General features: G+C 38.2%; 2 protein-coding genes across 11 annotated transcripts in view; one reads left to right on the forward strand and one right to left on the reverse strand.

Annotated features, from left to right (window-relative positions):
- The window catches only part of rut (adenylate cyclase rutabaga), a 599,728-nt gene that overhangs the window by 453,983 nt on the left and 127,213 nt on the right, over positions 1 to 18,532 (reverse strand). The gene's annotated exons all lie outside the window — the stretch shown is intronic.
- On the forward strand, positions 4,481 to 5,918 carry LOC141481685 (uncharacterized). The gene is made up of 2 exons (XM_074173692.1): positions 4,481 to 4,729; positions 4,793 to 5,918. Exon 2 carries the CDS (start codon positions 4,797 to 4,799, stop codon positions 5,916 to 5,918), a length of 1,122 nt encoding a protein of 373 aa, XP_074029793.1. The 5' UTR covers positions 4,481 to 4,729; positions 4,793 to 4,796.

Here is an 18,532-nt window from a genome sequence, read left to right on the forward strand (position 1 = left end):
GACCTTGACGTTCGACACTTCGACTACCTTGAGCTTGCTCCATGGCATTGAATGTTGACCTTGAATGAAATCGTGACGTGTACAGAATATAACCTTGAACAGTGGGCGTTCGGCGTTGTCCACTCCCTTGTTGGTAATTCCTATATAAGTTCAGAATATCGTATGACGTCACCTAACCTTGAACGTCGTACACATAGTATGAGATTGAATGCGGTGTTTTACCTTGAGTGTGGGGTTTGACCTTGACGTTCGACACTTCGACTACCTTGAGCTTGCTCTGTGGCATTGCATGTTGACCTTGAATGAAATCGTGACGTGTACAGAATATACAGTGGGATTAGGCGTTGCGGTGTTTGACCTTGAGTGTGGGGTTTGACATTGACGTTCGTCACTTCGACTACCTTGAGCTTGCTCTGTGGCATTGAATGTTGACCTTGTAGCTCTCATTTGGGTTATGGTGGGGGGGAGGAGTTGGGCTTTTATAAGGAGTGTGGTGTGAACGTTTCACTCATTTCAAATTCTCCTTATCGTACGGTATATATTTCTATATACAAGATGTATTCGTGCGTTGATTGTAAAAAAAGTTTCACTCGTAGTGACAACCTACGTCGTCATCAGCGGGATTCCTGCACACCCGCAAATGGTGATGGACCTCCAACATCGAAGAGGCAACGGTTGACACCCCCAGCACTTCCAACACTGCAAACATGCGTTTGCTGCAATTTGACTATTGCAAGCGATCAGATGAATGTACATCGGAGGACGTTGCAGCACAGAACAAATGCATGTGTTCAATATGGGGAAGGTGTGAAAATTGTCAATACAGCTTTCAAGTGTCGAATTGTGAGCTACCGAGTGGACAGTGAAAACCACCACATGGATTACCCAACATTCTTCAATGAAATTAAGCAGAAAGTAGTGAAACTACTCGAAGAAGTGTTGGATATCCATAAATGCATGAAAGTGAACATGGAAGTGTTTGGGCGGTACAGTCTGCAAACTAAGGATCTTTCAGACATCAAATCATTTAATAGTCCCAATGAAGTAATTGATCAATCGAATGATTTGGATGTGGTTTATAGCAGTTTTGCAGATAGTTTAACTGTTAAAGCAGCGGAATTTCAAGATCGGGATTCAGGTATGTGATCTAGTCAAAATGTTGATGATGATGGACTTATAGAGAAAACCTATATTTTCAGGTTGGACCATTGAGAAAATTTTGTACTTGGAGGTGAATATCAACAAGTATAGCCCCTTCGGAGGGTCTTCATACATCAAATTGCCAAGGTTCATCGAATTGAAGAAAAGTGTGGTGAATGTTCTTAATCAAGATCAGTGCTGCTTTGCGTGGGCTGTGACTTCAGCTTTATACCCTGCCAGTCAGAAACTTAATGAAATTTCATCATATCCCCACTTCTCAACCGTCTTGAATGTAGCAGGTATGGAATTTCCAGTTAAGTTGAAAGATATTCCTAAGTTTGAGGTTATGAACGATTGCTCTATCAATGTTTATGGGTTGGAAAATGTTTTTAAAAATGGTAGAATTGAATATGAAGTTGTGGGTCCGTTACACTATTCTAAACGTAGATTAAATAGTCATGTTAATCTGTTGATTATTACAGATGATTCTGGTAATAGTCATTATTGTTGGATTAAGGATTTATCGAGACTAGTATCATCACAAATATCTGCCCGTGGTCATAAAAAGTATTTTTGTGATGGTTGTTTATTGTACTTTGATAATGAACGAACTTTATTGCGACATCAGTTGAATGATTGTAATCACATATCGACAACGACACCATCCACAAATTTCAGGGTTGATAAATTTGGTAAAAGGGTACCTGAGAATATTTTGAAATTTGAAAATATCGAGAAACAGTTGAGGGTTCCATTCGTTGTATATGCTGATTTCGAATCTATTCTGAAACCAGTGCATACTAATGAGCCAAATCCTGCTAACTCTTATACAAATCGAACATATCTTCATGAACCATATGCTTTTTCTTACCTCATAAAGTGCTCTTTTGATGATTCTATATCTAAATTTGTACTATATAGAGGTGCTGATGCAGCTAAAGTGTTTGTGTCAAACTTGGAGGCTGATGTCACCAATATTTATCACAAATATTTGAAGAAAGTCATTCCAATGAGTCCATTGACTGATGAGGAAGAGCATGATTTCAATATTGCCGCCACATGTGGTATATGTGGAGAACCATTTGGTGATGGTGATATTAAGGTGCGTGACCACTGCCATCTAACGGGGAAAAAAAGAAATGGAGCTGCACATAGTATTTGTAACCTCAATTTCAAATTGCCCAACTTTATACCCATAATTTTTCATAATCTCAGTGGGTATGACTGTCATTTGTTCATAAAAGAGTTATGCACAAACAAAACAAAAGTTGATGTCATTGCTCAAACTAAAGAAAAGTATGTTTCCTTCACGAAACATATAATTATGGAGAGAATAGTAGATCACAATGGAGTGACGAAAAATAAGTTTTTGAAATTAAGGTTCATCGATAGTTTTAAATTTATGGCTGCTTCCCTTCAAGAGTTAGGTGACAATTTAGATGAAAAACATTTTGTGGAAACAAGAAAATATTTTCCGGAACAGGATAAATTCAAACTTATGAGGCAGAAAGGTGTTTTTCCGTACAGTTTTATCGATTCTTTAGATAAATTAAATTATTCTAGTATACCATCAAAGGTGGACTTTTATGATAAATTAAATGAAAAACATGTTTCTGATGAGGATTATGATAGAGTAAAGCAGGTATGGAACACATTCAATTGTCAAGATTTGGGTGAATATTCTGACATATACCTAAAATCTGATGTTCTACTGTTGTGCGATATTTTTGAAAATTTTAGAAATATGAGTTTAGATACATATAAATTGGATCCTGCTCACTATTTCACTTCTCCAGGTCTTTCTTGGGATGCTATGTTGAAGTATACGGGTGTCAACTTGGAATTATTAACTGATATCGATATGGTGCATTTTCTCCAAAACGGTATACGTGGTGGTGTAAGCCAGTGTTCGGAGAGAAAGCATATTGCAAACAATCAGTTTCTTCCAAATTATAATCCCGAAGAACCTTCATCTTTCATAATGTATTTGGATGCAACAAATCTGTATGGTCATAGCATGTCTCAATCATTACCTTTTGGTGGGTTCACTTGGTTGACCGCCAGTGAAATATGTCAGTTGGATATCAATAGTATTCCAGATGATAGCCCCCAAGGATACATACTTGAAGTAGATGTGCATTATCCTGTCGAGTTACACGATCTACATTCGGATTTACCATTTTTGGTTGAAAGTATTATACCACCTGGTTCAAAGTCCAAAATACCCAAACTTATTCCTAATTTGAATGATAAAAAGAAATATATCGTTCATTATAGGAATTTGAAACAAGCGGTCCGTAATGGTTTGATGGTGATGAAAACTCATAGAATTCTCAGATTCAATCAGTCACCGTGGCTGAAAAAATATATCGATTTAAATACAAATTTGAGAAATAAGGCTACCAATAAGTTTGAGAAGGGTTACTTCAAATTGAATATAAATTCCATATTTGGCAAAACGATGGAAAATGTAAACAATAGAAGAGACATTCGAATTGTCACACATTGGGAATCCATAAGAAGAGGTATGGGTGCCAATGCTTTGATAGCTCGTCCCAATTTCAAAACATTATCCATATTTTCGGAAGACTTTGTCGTCATACATATGGATAAAGTTAAGGTTTGTTATAATAAACCATTGTACTTGGGGTTCAGTATATTGGATATGTCGAAAACAGTCATTTATGATTTTTTCTATGATGTCATCAAAAAACATTACGGACCACAAGCTTCTCTTCTCTATACCGATACGGATTCTTTGATACTGAAAATAATGACGGATAATTTTTATAATTTTATGATTGCAAATGTTGACAAATTTGACACTTCTAACTATAGGTTGGGTAATAAATTCAATGTGCCAGTTAGCAAATCGGTGATTGGAAATATGAAGGATGAACTTCCGAGTGATCCCATCATCAGTTTCCATGGCACCGGTGCGAAAGCATATCATGTACAAAGTGTGTCTGATGAAATAAAGAAAGCAAAAGGTATTAAAAAATCCGTTATAAAAAATCAAATTTCAATTGAAGATTACATTAGGATTGTTGAAACAGGCGGTATAATATTTAGAAAGATGAATGTATTCAGGAGTGATTTACATGATATTTACACGTTGATGTGCAATAAAGTCGCGCTATCACATAATGATGATAAGCGATTCATCATTCCTAATACCACCAAGACATTACCTTGGAGCCACAACGATATTGAATTCTATCAGACAAGTTCCGAACAAAATTTAAGAATTCTTTTGAATGTACTGAAAGATGAAAACAGTATAAGTGACAAGAAATTAAATTTACTCATTGGCTTATTGGAAGAGCAATCGAGTAATTGAATTTTTTCACTCATTACCTGGTTTGTTCAACAAATTGTAAAATTCATACTTGTCGAATATTTCAAACGAATTATCCTACCCCACTTCCACCCCCACTCCCATTCCCACCCGAAGTGGTAGGGAGCATACGGCTATAAAACATGAGGAGGAGGCCACAGTTCATCATTCGATTGCAGTCTTCCTTCGAAAGAAGCAGCCAACCTGAGATACCTGCCAGCCAACTTAGTTGAAAATTCCAAGCAGCTTGATGTAAGTACACACTTCCATACTATTTATATTATATTGTCTAATATTTTCATTTTCTCTTTCTAGAATCATGTCTTTTCTGAGGAATGCTCTGATGACCCCGATTACCACTCTCAGTGAGAGACAATTGGAGGATGTAGAGCGGAGGAGGGTGGTTGTCCTACAGGACATCATGGTACAACCACCAGCTGCAACACCAGCTGCAGCTCCCATTCCACCACCGGGGATGACTTCCACCCAGGAAGTGGCGGCTCCCATTCCACCACCGGGGATGACTTCCACCCAGGAAGTGGCGGCTCCTGACTTGAAGTTCTTTTTCGAGGACTTCAAACCAACCCCCGAGGAGGAGGAGATTGACCCCCCACCAACTTTGTCGACATTCAGTGGACCAACTTCTTCGTCAGCACCCCAAATTGAAGATTTACTGAATGTCTACAACCCGGACCTGGACGAGTCTCTGGCGGATTTATCGCATCTTCAAAGCTTCTTATCGCCCATCGAACCATTATCCCCCATCGATTCAGGGGATGAGTTCGAGAAACCGGTGAAGAGGGCCAAGAAGATGAAGAAGTCCGCACCTGTGAAGAAGTCCGCACCTGTGAAGAAGTCCGCACCTGTGAAGGCATCCAAAGCCAAAGGTGGGAGGGGTGGTAAGTTGAGTGCTTTTCGCAAAAAGTGTGAAAAGAACTCACCTTACGGTGGTTGGCCTACAGCACCCCTTCCAGTGATGGAGGTGCAGAACTTGGTGGAAGTCGTCGCCCAGGTCCATCGGGATGCGTCACCCCCTCCAGTCACCCCCCAGGTCCATCGGAATGCGTCACCCCCTCCAGTCACCCCCCAGGTACGTGTTGAGCATTCCGAACAAGAGGTTGGCCCGGAAAATGTCCTTTCACAGACTGTGGTAGAGGGTAATAAACTCAAAGAGTCTATTACCTATGCACAGTCTGTGAAAAAGAGATATTTGAGGGAAAAGAAGGTTGTGGATGGTTCTGATTCCAGAAAAAGGGCCTTGATGGCGGATATTTCCACCATCGAGGCCCAGAAACTGGAATTAGAGAAGCGACTCTCTATGCTTAGGGCGAAACTTCAAGAAGAAGATTCGCAACAAGGAAAGAGTTTGGCTTACATCCAAAAATATGGACCTCTTGTTCAGGAATGGGATGCCATGTGCCAGGGGTTCCTTAATACCTAACCCCTTTTGTAAATATATTTTTGTTTAGTTTAAGTTAGATGTATGTTTAGAATAAAAAAATTGTAATTTTAGGAATATAATGAAAACTTGCATGTTAATTTTAAGGTTATGAATGTTATGAATGAAAAAATAAAATAAGGAATATTGGAGTGCATATCTATTTTGGTTGTTGCACACAAAATACTGCGTGGTTGGGGCAGTATTTATTCCTTCATTCTAGTCATTTTCTAGTCACATGTAGTATATAGAATAAAATTAGTTAAATAGAATAATTGTATAGAATTTCCATCATTTGAAAGTGTGTGAATTGTAAAATAGTTATTTTTTCTAGAGAATAAATAAAAGTGATTCTAGTAATGCTCTGAGTATAATTCCAAAACTTTTGACACTTCTCTCATCATTACTTCTCTCAACATTATTCAAACAAATTTCATTTATGTGAATGTGTAAAAATGAAATCATGAATCTAATGAATATTATATTGGATTTATTCCCCAATTCTCACATCAATACTTGAATAAATAACCTAGTGGGTCTTTATTTTTCACATATTCCCCCTCCCTTACTCTACCCCACTTTCTTCAAATCATATAAATAAGATTGTATTCTCAATATTCTTCAACTTGTTCGTTCATCATGAATCAAGCAACACCAATTATTCGGGAAGCTGATTCCACCAGTGAACCTCATTTTGCCCCACCAGAGAATTGGTCCTATGGTGACATTCAAGTTGCTGTAGTTGATTCAACATCTCCCGATGATGAATTCGATGGGTATTCAGATACAACAATAGAGCTGAATGAAGAACAAGATGTAACCTCAGACGAAGATGAATTTGAACATGATGAATTTGCCAGCCCAGAACTTGTGGATCAACTGTGGCTCGAAGATCATCAAATCGCTCCACCAAATATCATCGTGGTGGTTATTCTCCCGAACCTGACATCATCATTATAGATGATGATGATGATGATCAGGTAGGTTAGGTTAGGTTTTCCTCGGAGTGCACATAGTACCTGGTTGGTGCACACGGAATGCTGCGTGGATGGGGCAGCATTCAACCTAACCACTCTATTTGGTAGTAGTGAAAAAAATAGGGCTATATCGGTACACCCTTGCGGTGAAACGTTAGTTGTTTCGCTATAAAATGAACTAATTAGAAAATGGAAACAGTTAATCATTATCTTTGAATATCTTTGGAACATTATTTCAATAATGTTGATAAAAATTCGTATCATAAAGAAATTTCAAGCAATGTATATTCGGATAAGTAACGAAGGGAAAGGTTGTATAGGCGATCGCGAAGCGATCGCTTCGCGATCGCTTCACGATCGTGAAGCGATCGTGAAGCGATCGCTCAGCAGGCCGCTTCGCGGCCTGGGGCGCTCAACATCCACCACTTGCATCCGGGGCGCGTTTTTTGCGACCCCCACCTCCCCCCCCACTATACCCCCTCCTGTGCAAGAGTATAAATGTAGGAGTTCCTCAATGTAATCTTCAGTTGAGTAGCTATCGTCAGCATGTCAACATACCAGGAAGCCGATTCCACGACCGGACCCCAGGCGGAAGAACCTACAGCGCCACTCCCGGATCTTCAGTTGGAGGATTCCGATATGGAGAATCCAGATATGGAGGCCGATTCAACCACCACGCCTCATCACCCTTCCACATCTTCGGTCCAGGTACTGCATGTGACCAGTACCGAAGACCACTCCGAAGACTCTTGCAGCTCGGATGATGATGATGACGATCTCTGGGACGACGACGCATTTGCGGAGGAAATGGCGTTTTCTGAGGGTTCGGTGATGTGGCAGTACTTCCCCCGACCCGATGACAGCGACGACGACGACGACTTGTAATCCTTTCCTTTTTTTCCCTATTTTTTTCCCTATTTCACCCATCCTTTATCCTTCCTCGGAGTACACATTTTGTTTGGTTGGTGTACACGAGACACTGCGTGGTTGGGGCAGTGTCTACCTCCCTCTCTCCTTTCCACCTTTGAAATAAATATTCTGAATTACAATACCAATTACTCTTATTGACTACTCTGAATAAACACCCCTCGAATTTGAAATATTGTCTTATGAAAATTATATTTCCAAATCTTGACATGAATTCTGCAATTGTTCAGATAAGAGAGAGCTAGTATGTTATCAAACAGATTCAAATCCACTCGGACGCTTAAACAATCATTTTTCAATGTGATTTATTTTACAAAGATAAGATATTCAGAGAACTTACATATTCTATAACACATTTGTGCATACCTCATATGTATATGGATGTACATTTTAGAGGTATATCCATATATTACAAACTACTCTTCGTATGATTATGTGACACTCAAAATATTCTATTTCTTTGACTGAGTGATCAATCTTATTATTAGATATCTACACTTTGTTTGTAGCTCTGAAAAGAGCTGTATTTTTGTTGACCCGAAAGTCCACGGTAACTGCTCCGCAGATGGGGTGTTGTTGCAATCTCATTATGAGATATCTACTCTTTGTTTAAATAATGTAGCCCTGAAAAGGGCTGTTTTTTTTGTTGACCCGAAGGTCCACGGTTACATCTCCAGAGGTGGGGTGTTGTTACATATGATACAGACGGCTATTCTCCTAAAGTTGGTCAAAGGCCTATCACATGCTTTACACCATGTTTGCCCCATCTCCATGAAGCGGGCGGTGTAATGAATGTCGACGTGCTCATAATACCCTCCATTGTTATTCCGCACAGAATAAAAGCGGAAGCAACACCAACACAACTTCTCTATTTCACCGTCAATCGTTTTGATCCTAACATGGCTATCCGTTACACAATACAAATCTAACGGATCATCCAATGTCTCAGTGATATTCAACCACTCAACATTGCCAATAACTACTCCGCTGTCGTCAGTCTCGTGAGTCGAATCTGTTGCGATACCTTCATCTTCTTCTTCAACAAGACCTTCTTCATCATCATCAATGTCTAAATCCCCAACACCTTGCTCAATTGCCTCATCGTCTTCGATATTTAAGCCACCTTCTGCACCTTGCTCATTCACCTCATACTGCATATCTCCACCATCATTTTCTTCGTCAACACCCACTATCTGTCCAACGTCTTCAAACTCTTCCACCAGCTCATGGTTATTAATATCTCTCTGAGATAATAATGCTAACACAGCAGCTCTCTGGGCAGACATATTAATGTATTCTTGTGGTGATACTTGAATACTGACTGAAGTTTACAATCACTCACCGATTTTTATATGATTTTTGACAGTGGTGGTGGTAGCTCCCTCCACTCTACCCCACTCTTCACGGTACCTGTTTATAAGAGGGAAACATGGGAGCGTGAGAGTGTAGTTAAATTCATCGATTGAATATTTGTACATCTATCAGTGAATATGTCTTTCCCTAAAGAGTGGGATACAAAACCGACAATACGCGGCTTTCCAATCAAAATTGGCAAACATATAGTGTGTTACAACTGCCATGGGTATTGGCCTGAAACATATATCAACCCATGTACCGGCCTGTGTCGTAGATGTGTTGTGGCAAGGAATCCAGACCCACTTCGGAAGAGGATAAATGGTTCAACTCTAGAAGTAAGTGACTACCGCCAGCAGTGCAGAGAATGTTCGAAAGAGATTATGTGTAATAATATGGGCATTTCAAGGAATATATGCATAAATTGTGTAGCGACTTGCGATACATTAGTCCAGCGATGTCTACAATGTGGTGAATATAGTGTGGATTGTTGGAACAATTTATGCAGTGCTTGTAGAAATGATTGGCAATTGTGTGAGAATGTCGGCCAATTTCACCCCAACAGAGATGTCCACTTTCGAGAGTGCTGGTGTCTAACCCATGAAGAGCGGATAGAGAGACGGAGGATTCATGGAAATCTTATGCTAACATACACATCTTGAAGTGATTTCAATATGTTGAATTTATGAAAAATAAAACCAATAGTTTACATATTACTTGCATCATTTCTAAGGTTATTATTCTATTTAGTTTTTAATAAATAAAACAATTTTAATACACTATTTTTTTATTTTTTATCTAATATTGAGTACAATCATGATAATGTCATTACACTAAAGAATTTTCATCGATCCATGAGTTGTGATCTTCAGAGAACCCCAGCCACTTTACATAGAGGCGATGTCCTTTTCTTTTTAAAACTCGCTCCACCAAATACGTATTGGGATCTTTCGTTTTATTCAACTCCAGCCCATAAAAACAGCCTTTGATTGGTTGCCCATTCACATCTTCTAATGCATAAGTTATAGGTTCTGTATTATTAACTTTCACAACTTTGAATATTTCAGCTGTAAAATTTGCTGTATAACCTTTATCGAATGCATTTTTATATTTGCTGATTCGAACACTATCCCCAATCTTAAACGTATTTTTTTTACGTTTCACATGTGGACTCTTAGATTCGGCATACATTGACAATTTAGTAGACTCTTTCACATCTGCAGGTTTCATACCAATCGTACGATGAACTTTGTTGTTATACTGACGAGTAATTCTAGGAAGAATGTTCAACCACTTGTAATGACCTTGAAGTGAAAACTCCTTATAAAGCCAACTCTTCAATGTTCTGATTACTCGTTCTGCAATTGCAGCTTTTTTTGTGCTGAATGTTGAGTAATGATTGATGCTGTGTTTCTTCATTAACGATGAGAATTTCGAATTATAGAACTCAGTACCATGATCAGATTGTAAATTTTTTGGAGTATATTTAGCATCTTTCAACACGCTTGCCATAGCTGCAGTAACTGAATCACCAGTTTTATTCTTCAACGGCCTTGACCATACAAACTTTGAATAACAGTTGATAACTATAAGGATGTACCTACATCCCTCATTTTCTTTAGAATATGGTTGCATTTCCATCAAATCCATCTGCCACAAGTCAGAAAAACCCTTTATTATTGTCTTCCGACGGGGGAAATTTCGACGCGCCGGCTTGTGTATTTCTTTCACAACCTGCCATTTTGCATTACTCATATTACTGCTCTAAGACTTCTTCAAGATGATAAAATTGAGGAATCACTTTTCTACTGTTCAGGTGCAAGTGTAACGATTGACTATTAAACTTCAATGACTCGCTCAGTAAAAGTATCAACCAACTTAGCTATTACGTCAGTTCGCTTTTCCACATTACTCAATTGATCAGCTAATGCAGAAGTGATGAGTGCATTTTTGTCAATGATTATTTGCACCTCATTATGTTTTGAATCAATATGTTTTCCGATGTTACGTAGCGTTGATGCAATGAATTCTTGGAAATACTTCAGAGTTGTCTCATTGACTTTTCTAATGTGATCGTCAACATATCCTTTAGTAACAGAATCTTTACTGTCTACAGGTTCACCAACATTTTGAAACCGCTTATTCTGAATATCATAATCACCATTTGGTGTGAGAATGAATCCAACACCAGATCTTCCAACTATTGGTTTACTAACACCACCTCTTCTACGACCAAATTTATCAATTGTGGTATGCATAGTTAGATCGTTTGTGATCGACTGAGCCAGTTTCACACATCATGTTCATGATATTGCGGTCAATAGACTAATCCTTCTTCACGTAATTCCTCAATTATGGCTAATATTTCATTATCATGTCCGGTATGTCCAGCCAGTCGTGAACTCCAAAGTAGTCGAAGGCGATCAATCAATTCTTCGAGTTCATTCCAATAAACATAATCTGTATGCTTATTTCTGATATATTTTTTCTGGGTGGGTATTTTGATCATGCCAGCACCTTCTCTACTAGGGTTTCCATTGGATAATAATGGTAGGATTATTTCTCTATATTTCTTCCAATTATTCGATAGAAGACCTTGTTTTCTCTCATTGTATTTATATGCAGCCTTTGTTAATTTGAGTATATCACCATATGTGGTCATATCGGAAGAGGGGATATTTCTCGATGGTACTTTCATGAATATCAAGTTATATAGTTTTGGAGTGCCCTGATAAGAGCCAATAGTTTTACCATTTTTCATAAACACAATTTTCTCATCGATAAATTCCACATCAGCTACTCCCATTTGTAAATTTCCCGTTTCAGTGTTCATGTGTACTCCAAAGACTGTATCGTAAGAGGGATTTCCTGATAGTAACTTTTTTATATGCTTTTGTACTTCATCACCATCATCGAATACATTAGGTGATTGTGAATCTAAAGTTGTCAATTGAGAGGTTTGAAGATCCTTCGAGGAAGCCCCTTCAAATTTCGGTTTCCACTCACTTTCAATTATAGTTTTGGCTGTTAATGGTGTAGCAGGCTTTGTTTTCTGCATCACTTGATTCATTTGAGATGCTCCTTCAGTATTGGCAGATATTACTTTCAAAGGTGTTATTATTGGCTCATAGATCCTCTCGAGTGCTGATTGATCACCTAGACGACTACTTTTGATATAATTGAATTTCTTCCGAACGGCATCCGTTGCATCAATTAACTTTCTTTTTAAACATATTTCATCATCATTTTTTCCCTCCATAATTCACTCCAAGAATTTGTATAATGAAGTGTTATCTCCACTATCTAGCACTCAAGTGATTCAATTCTTTAAGAACGTCAAGGATATATGAAAGCGTCGAATCCTTTTCGATAACGTCCATTTACCACTTCTCGATCCTTATCAATTACTAAAAATCCATATTTATCTTCCCAACATCTCGCACACATATCTTGAAATTGCTTATATGTTACATCTGGTGATACATGGTCGGAAAAAATATGATTGAGATTCATATCATCTTGTTTGAACATTACGATAAAATTTGCATTATCTCGTATCAATTGTTTCGGAACTCGTGAATATGTTTGGGCTAAATAGAAACAATCCACATTTTTATGACGACCCATACTGAAATATGATCGTATAACATCCTGTTTCTCGCACATAACATCATCAAAAATGAATATCGAATCAGGTTTGGCGTCTGAAGGCTCTACTATTTCACCTGCATTATTGGCAAAAGTGTAAAAACCCAACCCTTCGATTGGAGATAATACTTCACGTAAATACTCGTATTTAGGTTGATAAAGAGACTTTGAATAAAGATAAACATTTGCGAATCGTAATCCTAAAGGATGCGTTAGCAAAGAAATCATAACATTTGTCTTGCCACAGTTAGAAGGTCCAATAATCAGGCCGCGAATAGAAAGTGGAAGTAAAGATCCGTGACGTTGTTTGACACCGCTTCCCGATCCACCACCCACTTTTTCATCGAAATTATCGATGGAAAATTGCTGCTTCTGCTTCAATATGCGCATTGTATGACAGTTGGAGACTATATAAGCAGGGTTCCACATCGATTCCTTTATTTAAATAGGGGTTATGAGTCGATGCAGATCTACTGAATTGCATTCAAATAAAACTGGTAGAGGATTGATCAATTCCCTCATCAATAATCTACCATTTGAATTACACTTACCTGGCTATCAGTATTGCGGTCCGGGCACCAAATTGCAGAAAAGATTGTTGAGAGGTGATTCGGGTGTCAATCAGCTGGATTTTGCATGCAAAAAACACGATATTGCATATTCACAGAACCCTGATAATCTTGCAGCTAGACACATAGCGGATAAGGAGCTTGCAGAAAGTGCTTGGAATCGTGTCAAAGCAAAAGACGCTACTATTGGAGAAAAAGGAGCTGCTTGGCTAGTTACGAATATAATGAAAGGGAAACGCCGATTTGGTATGGGTTGTGACTCATCTCCCAAGCAGTCACACATTCCGAAGAAAAAGCGTTCTATTAAGAAAAAAAAAGTTAAAAAAATATTGAAAGCTTCTAAGGTGATAGCTTTTGGTTCTGGGATCGTTCAGAAAGTGCGTGATGTTCTACACAAAGCGGGTGGAAGTGAATTTGTTGTCAAAAATTCTAAAAGAGCAGCTGAAATTGCACTCAAAGCAGCACGCAAATATATGAGGGCTGCAGGTGGGAAAAAGAAAATTCGCACACCGCGAATCATACCGATTCCTAAAATTGGTGGAATACTACCACTCATTCCAATTTTTGCTGGTTTATCAGCACTAGGTAGTTTAGCCGGTGCTACTGCTGGTATAACGAAAGCAGTTCAAGCAGCAAAAGCGAGTAGGGAGCAGTTGAGTGAGACAAATCGCCATAATAAACACATGGAGGCAATTGCTATAGGTAAACAAGGAAGTGGTATCTACTTGAAGCCTTACCGCAAAGGATTAGGAGTCTATTTGAAACCTCAAAATTCAAAAAACTCATAAATTTGCTACCTAAAAAAGCTCTCTCCAATATCGACCTCAACTATTACGCTAAGAAAATGACGATTCCATATTTTCGGGGGGTATATATGCGTGACGATTTACCAAAATCAGGACCACTCCGATATGAATCTGCCATAGTAAATTTGGATAGTCGACATGGTCAAGGGACACATTGGGTAGCATATAGAAAAAGGGGAACTTCGATAAAATATTTTGATAGTTTTGGCGATTTACCCCCTCCCAAAGAACTGATTCACTATTTTTATATGGGTTCGAATCCTATCAATACTATCACATATAACTATAAGCGTGAACAACGATTCAACACAGTATGGTGTGGCCATTTGTGTTTGAAGTTTCTTCAGAACAAGACATGGAGTTAACACCAGTACAGGATAGGGAGAGTATCAAGAGGATGAGTCATTCATTGATCGCATATTCCAGAGTACGCACTTTACAAAAAATGAGTAAAGAACAACTCGCTGATATGCCGAAAGAGGTGTTGATTGGGTGTGCATCACATGAAATTGCATCTGTATGGGATAAGTTACCACAAAACCTACAAAATGATATTGATGTTTTGAAGTATCAGTACTGTCAAGAGCATTACAATGATTCCAGCGGTAGCAGTAGTAATTCCGATATGAATGATGGTCCACCTACAAGAAAAATTTTTTGTTGTTATTGTAAAGTGAATGATGTGAATGTAGTCACACATAATGATATGGATAGACCACCGAAAAAGCGACGATTGGTCCACAATTTCTGCTGTCAGCAATAAAAAGACATGAATCATCGAAAATTCGTCAGTCATGTCACGCACGTTTTCATTGTCGGGATTCTCTAGCGAGTTGAGTGCCAACTTCTACCCACCCATCGAATTGGATACCAATAGTAATTATGGTCTGGGATTACATGGTTTCTACTCCTACAATTCCATATTCAATGTAGATGCTAAGAATAATGTTATCGGCTATTCGAAGACAATTATCTCACCCCCCACTATTATAAAAATTCCACCTGGGGCATATGAAATTGATGAAATTAATAAGGTGATTCAAAGATTCATGAAATCCAAAGAAGTGCAACTAGAAAATGGAATTGAAGAAAATATCGACGAAGTATTTCTCCTACGTGCAAACAACAACACTCTGAAATGTGAAATGCGATCGAAATATTACATTCATCTCAAACATGAAAACAGCATTGCTGAACTTCTAGGGTTCGATGACAATGTTTTCAATTGTGGTGAAATACATGAATCAACATTGCCCGTGAATATCAATAAGGTGAGGATTATTCGTGTGGATTGTAATGTCACAGCTGGAGCAAATTCGAATGGCGATGAAATCCATAGCATCTTTGAATTTGATATTGATGTAGAGCCCGGTTACAAACTCACCAAGGAGCCACAAAATATTATTTATATGCCAATCCGACCTGGTGGTCGTCAGTACCTCGACAATATCACTCTTCGCATATTGGATGATAATGGTAATCTGATCAATTTCAATGGTGAAAAAATAATAGTCAAATTGGAATTGATAAAGCTATAATAATCATCATTTCTCATATATTTATTCACAACATCGACAACAGTCATTAGTAACAATCATCGTTCCTCATACGTTGATTCAGAACATCGATGACTGTCATTAGTGTATCATAAAGAAAATGAGTAAAGGAAGCATCGATAAGTTTGGTCGCAGAAGTAAGGCAGTTTCAAATACTGTTTTGCGTGGGCAGCCTGGAGTTGGTTTCAAATTAACAACCGATGGAAACTTTGATATGGAAAATAAACGTTTGAAAAATATAGCAGAGCCTGAAGAGAGTACGGATTGTGTTAATCGAGGATATGTCGGTTTTTACATCTCAAAGATGAGAGGAGAATTAGATACTGATATTGACAAAATTAATTTGAAATTAGATGGAGTAGAAAAATATTCCGTATCAGTGAGGGAAGATCTCATTACGCTTGGACTGAAATTAGTAGAATTTGTAAAAAAGTATGAGCATATGGATAAGGATATCAAATCGCTGCAATCTGATTTGAAAAAACAACCCTCGATAAGCATTCAAACGATCGAGCAAAAACGATGGTGAGCGATGATCATCTGTGAAAAAAGTCAATATAAAGCTGAAGTTGATCAAATTGTTACTCAGTATTTGTTACTTCCTAACGCTGAGCAGGTGATATTCATTGATGGAACTATAAATTCTGCGATTATCGTTTCTAAAAATGGGGTTGTGCTTCAATAGTCAGCGATTGCCGCAGCGGCAGCAGTTGAGTCAGCATAATGTATTTGGTGGAGGCTATGATCATGTGCATTTAAAGAAGCGAAAATCCAGCAGTCGATTCATTCCACGTATATCTGCCAAACGGTCAAGATATAGAATAAGTGCTAGTAGCCTGAACTTTCTCAAATCTATTGGCTTGAAGGTGCGATATAAAAAATAGTAATAACATGGCGACAATCACCACAAGTGATAAATTGGAAGTGTTCGAGGAGCCCATGTTCGACCATTCCCTCATCAGCCTTCATGAGCATACATATAAGCCGTATGGTTCACCATATTACAAAAATTCAGATGAAATACGAATTCCAATCAATTATCAAGATCTCATACTCGATATTGCAGATAGTTACATTTATATCGAGGGGAAGTTCACACCATCTGATGCCACAAAGCGGTGCTACCTATCCAATAATGCTCTCGCCTTTCTCTTCGACGAAATTCGCTATGAAATGGGTGGTGAGCAAGTGGTTGTTGTTCGAAAACCCGGCATAACTACCACAATGAAAACGATGATATCATTCGGAAAAACGCATGCAAATTCGCTACTACCGATAGGATGGGGACTCGATGTGAATAAACAAGATATATTCGATCCCGTTAGCAATGTATTTAGTGGTAAATTACCCTTGAAGTATCTCATGGGTTTTGCTGAAGATTACAATAAGGGGATAATGAATGTGAAGCAGGAGCTCATTTTGATTATAGCTCGCTCATTCAAAAATTCATTCATTGGGGAAGTCGATGCAGATTTGGAAATCAATAAAATAGAATGGAGAATCAGGCACATTGTGCCGGAAGATCGACAGAAACTGAAACTATTGAATCGCATAAATAAAAATGGTAATAATGCTAAAGTGAAGGTGGCTTATCGTATGTGGGACCTTTATGAATTACCCACACTTCGTGATACATCCTCGGATATATGGGCGGTGAAGACAACCAGCAGCCTCGAAAGACCACGATATATCATCATCGGCTTTCAAAACACCGACCAATCCGAAAATATGTCAAAAGATGTAACGAAATTCACACATGTGAATATTAATAATATTCGACTATCTCTGAACTCTGAAGTATACCCATATGAGCGTTGGAATCTGGATTTCGACAAGAAGTTAGACTCATCAGCTTACTATGCATATGAAAACTTCCAACGTAGCTACTATTATAAAACTATGAGTGAACCGATGATGGATATTGGTAGCTTTCGCAACAACCCACTATTCATTATCGACTGCTCCCATCAACCCGAAGCTATGAAGTCATCCACTGTCGACATCAAAATAGAATTCGAAACACGCAAGGTGAAGTTTCCAGTAAACACCAAAGTATATGCACTCATCCTCCACGATGCTGTTCTATCATATAATGCTCTTAATGGCTCCGTTCAAACTGGATTGTAATAAGATTGACATGTAATATGCTATGAAATATTCGATATTGATGAATAATAAAACACTCAATAATTATGTTATATCTTTTATTCACCAAACAATTAGATACAAACAAATATGGATTGAAACATTATTTTATTCACAAACATATACAACAGATTTCAAATATTTACAACACCATCATTTATCGCTTCTTCCAGTTGCGGGTTGGGACTCTGTGGTTCCAATTGATATTTCTCTATGATATTTTGCGGTAGGTAGGTGCATATGTCTTGAAGAAAATGTTTCAAGTCTGCTTCAATTATTAACTCACAGAACTCATCCAAATTTCTACTCCCATATGAATATTTATGACACAATGCCACACCGAGTTCATACTTCTCACTAAGCTCCAAAAGTTTTCGCACCTCTTCAGCATCGTAACATACACTCAAATCATAATTTGATGAATGTAGAGCATCAAAACTCAGATCAGCCATCTCCCAAGCCATTTTTCTTATGGCGGAATCCAAATCCACTGCTTCCGGCCACTCTTGGGCTGAATATTGCATCCACATATTTATAGAATGGTGAGTTCTGGAAATTCATAAATGGCATTCATTAGTTTGCAAATAATATAAAAAAATACTCACTTGAAATCTGACTATGTCTATGAAGTGACCA

This window comes from Leptinotarsa decemlineata, unplaced genomic scaffold (genome assembly GCF_025532065.1).
Source record: "Leptinotarsa decemlineata unplaced genomic scaffold, Ldec_3_MD MMD2_tig00000251_RagTag_RagTag, whole genome shotgun sequence".
NCBI classification, from domain to species: domain Eukaryota; kingdom Metazoa; phylum Arthropoda; class Insecta; order Coleoptera; family Chrysomelidae; genus Leptinotarsa; species Leptinotarsa decemlineata.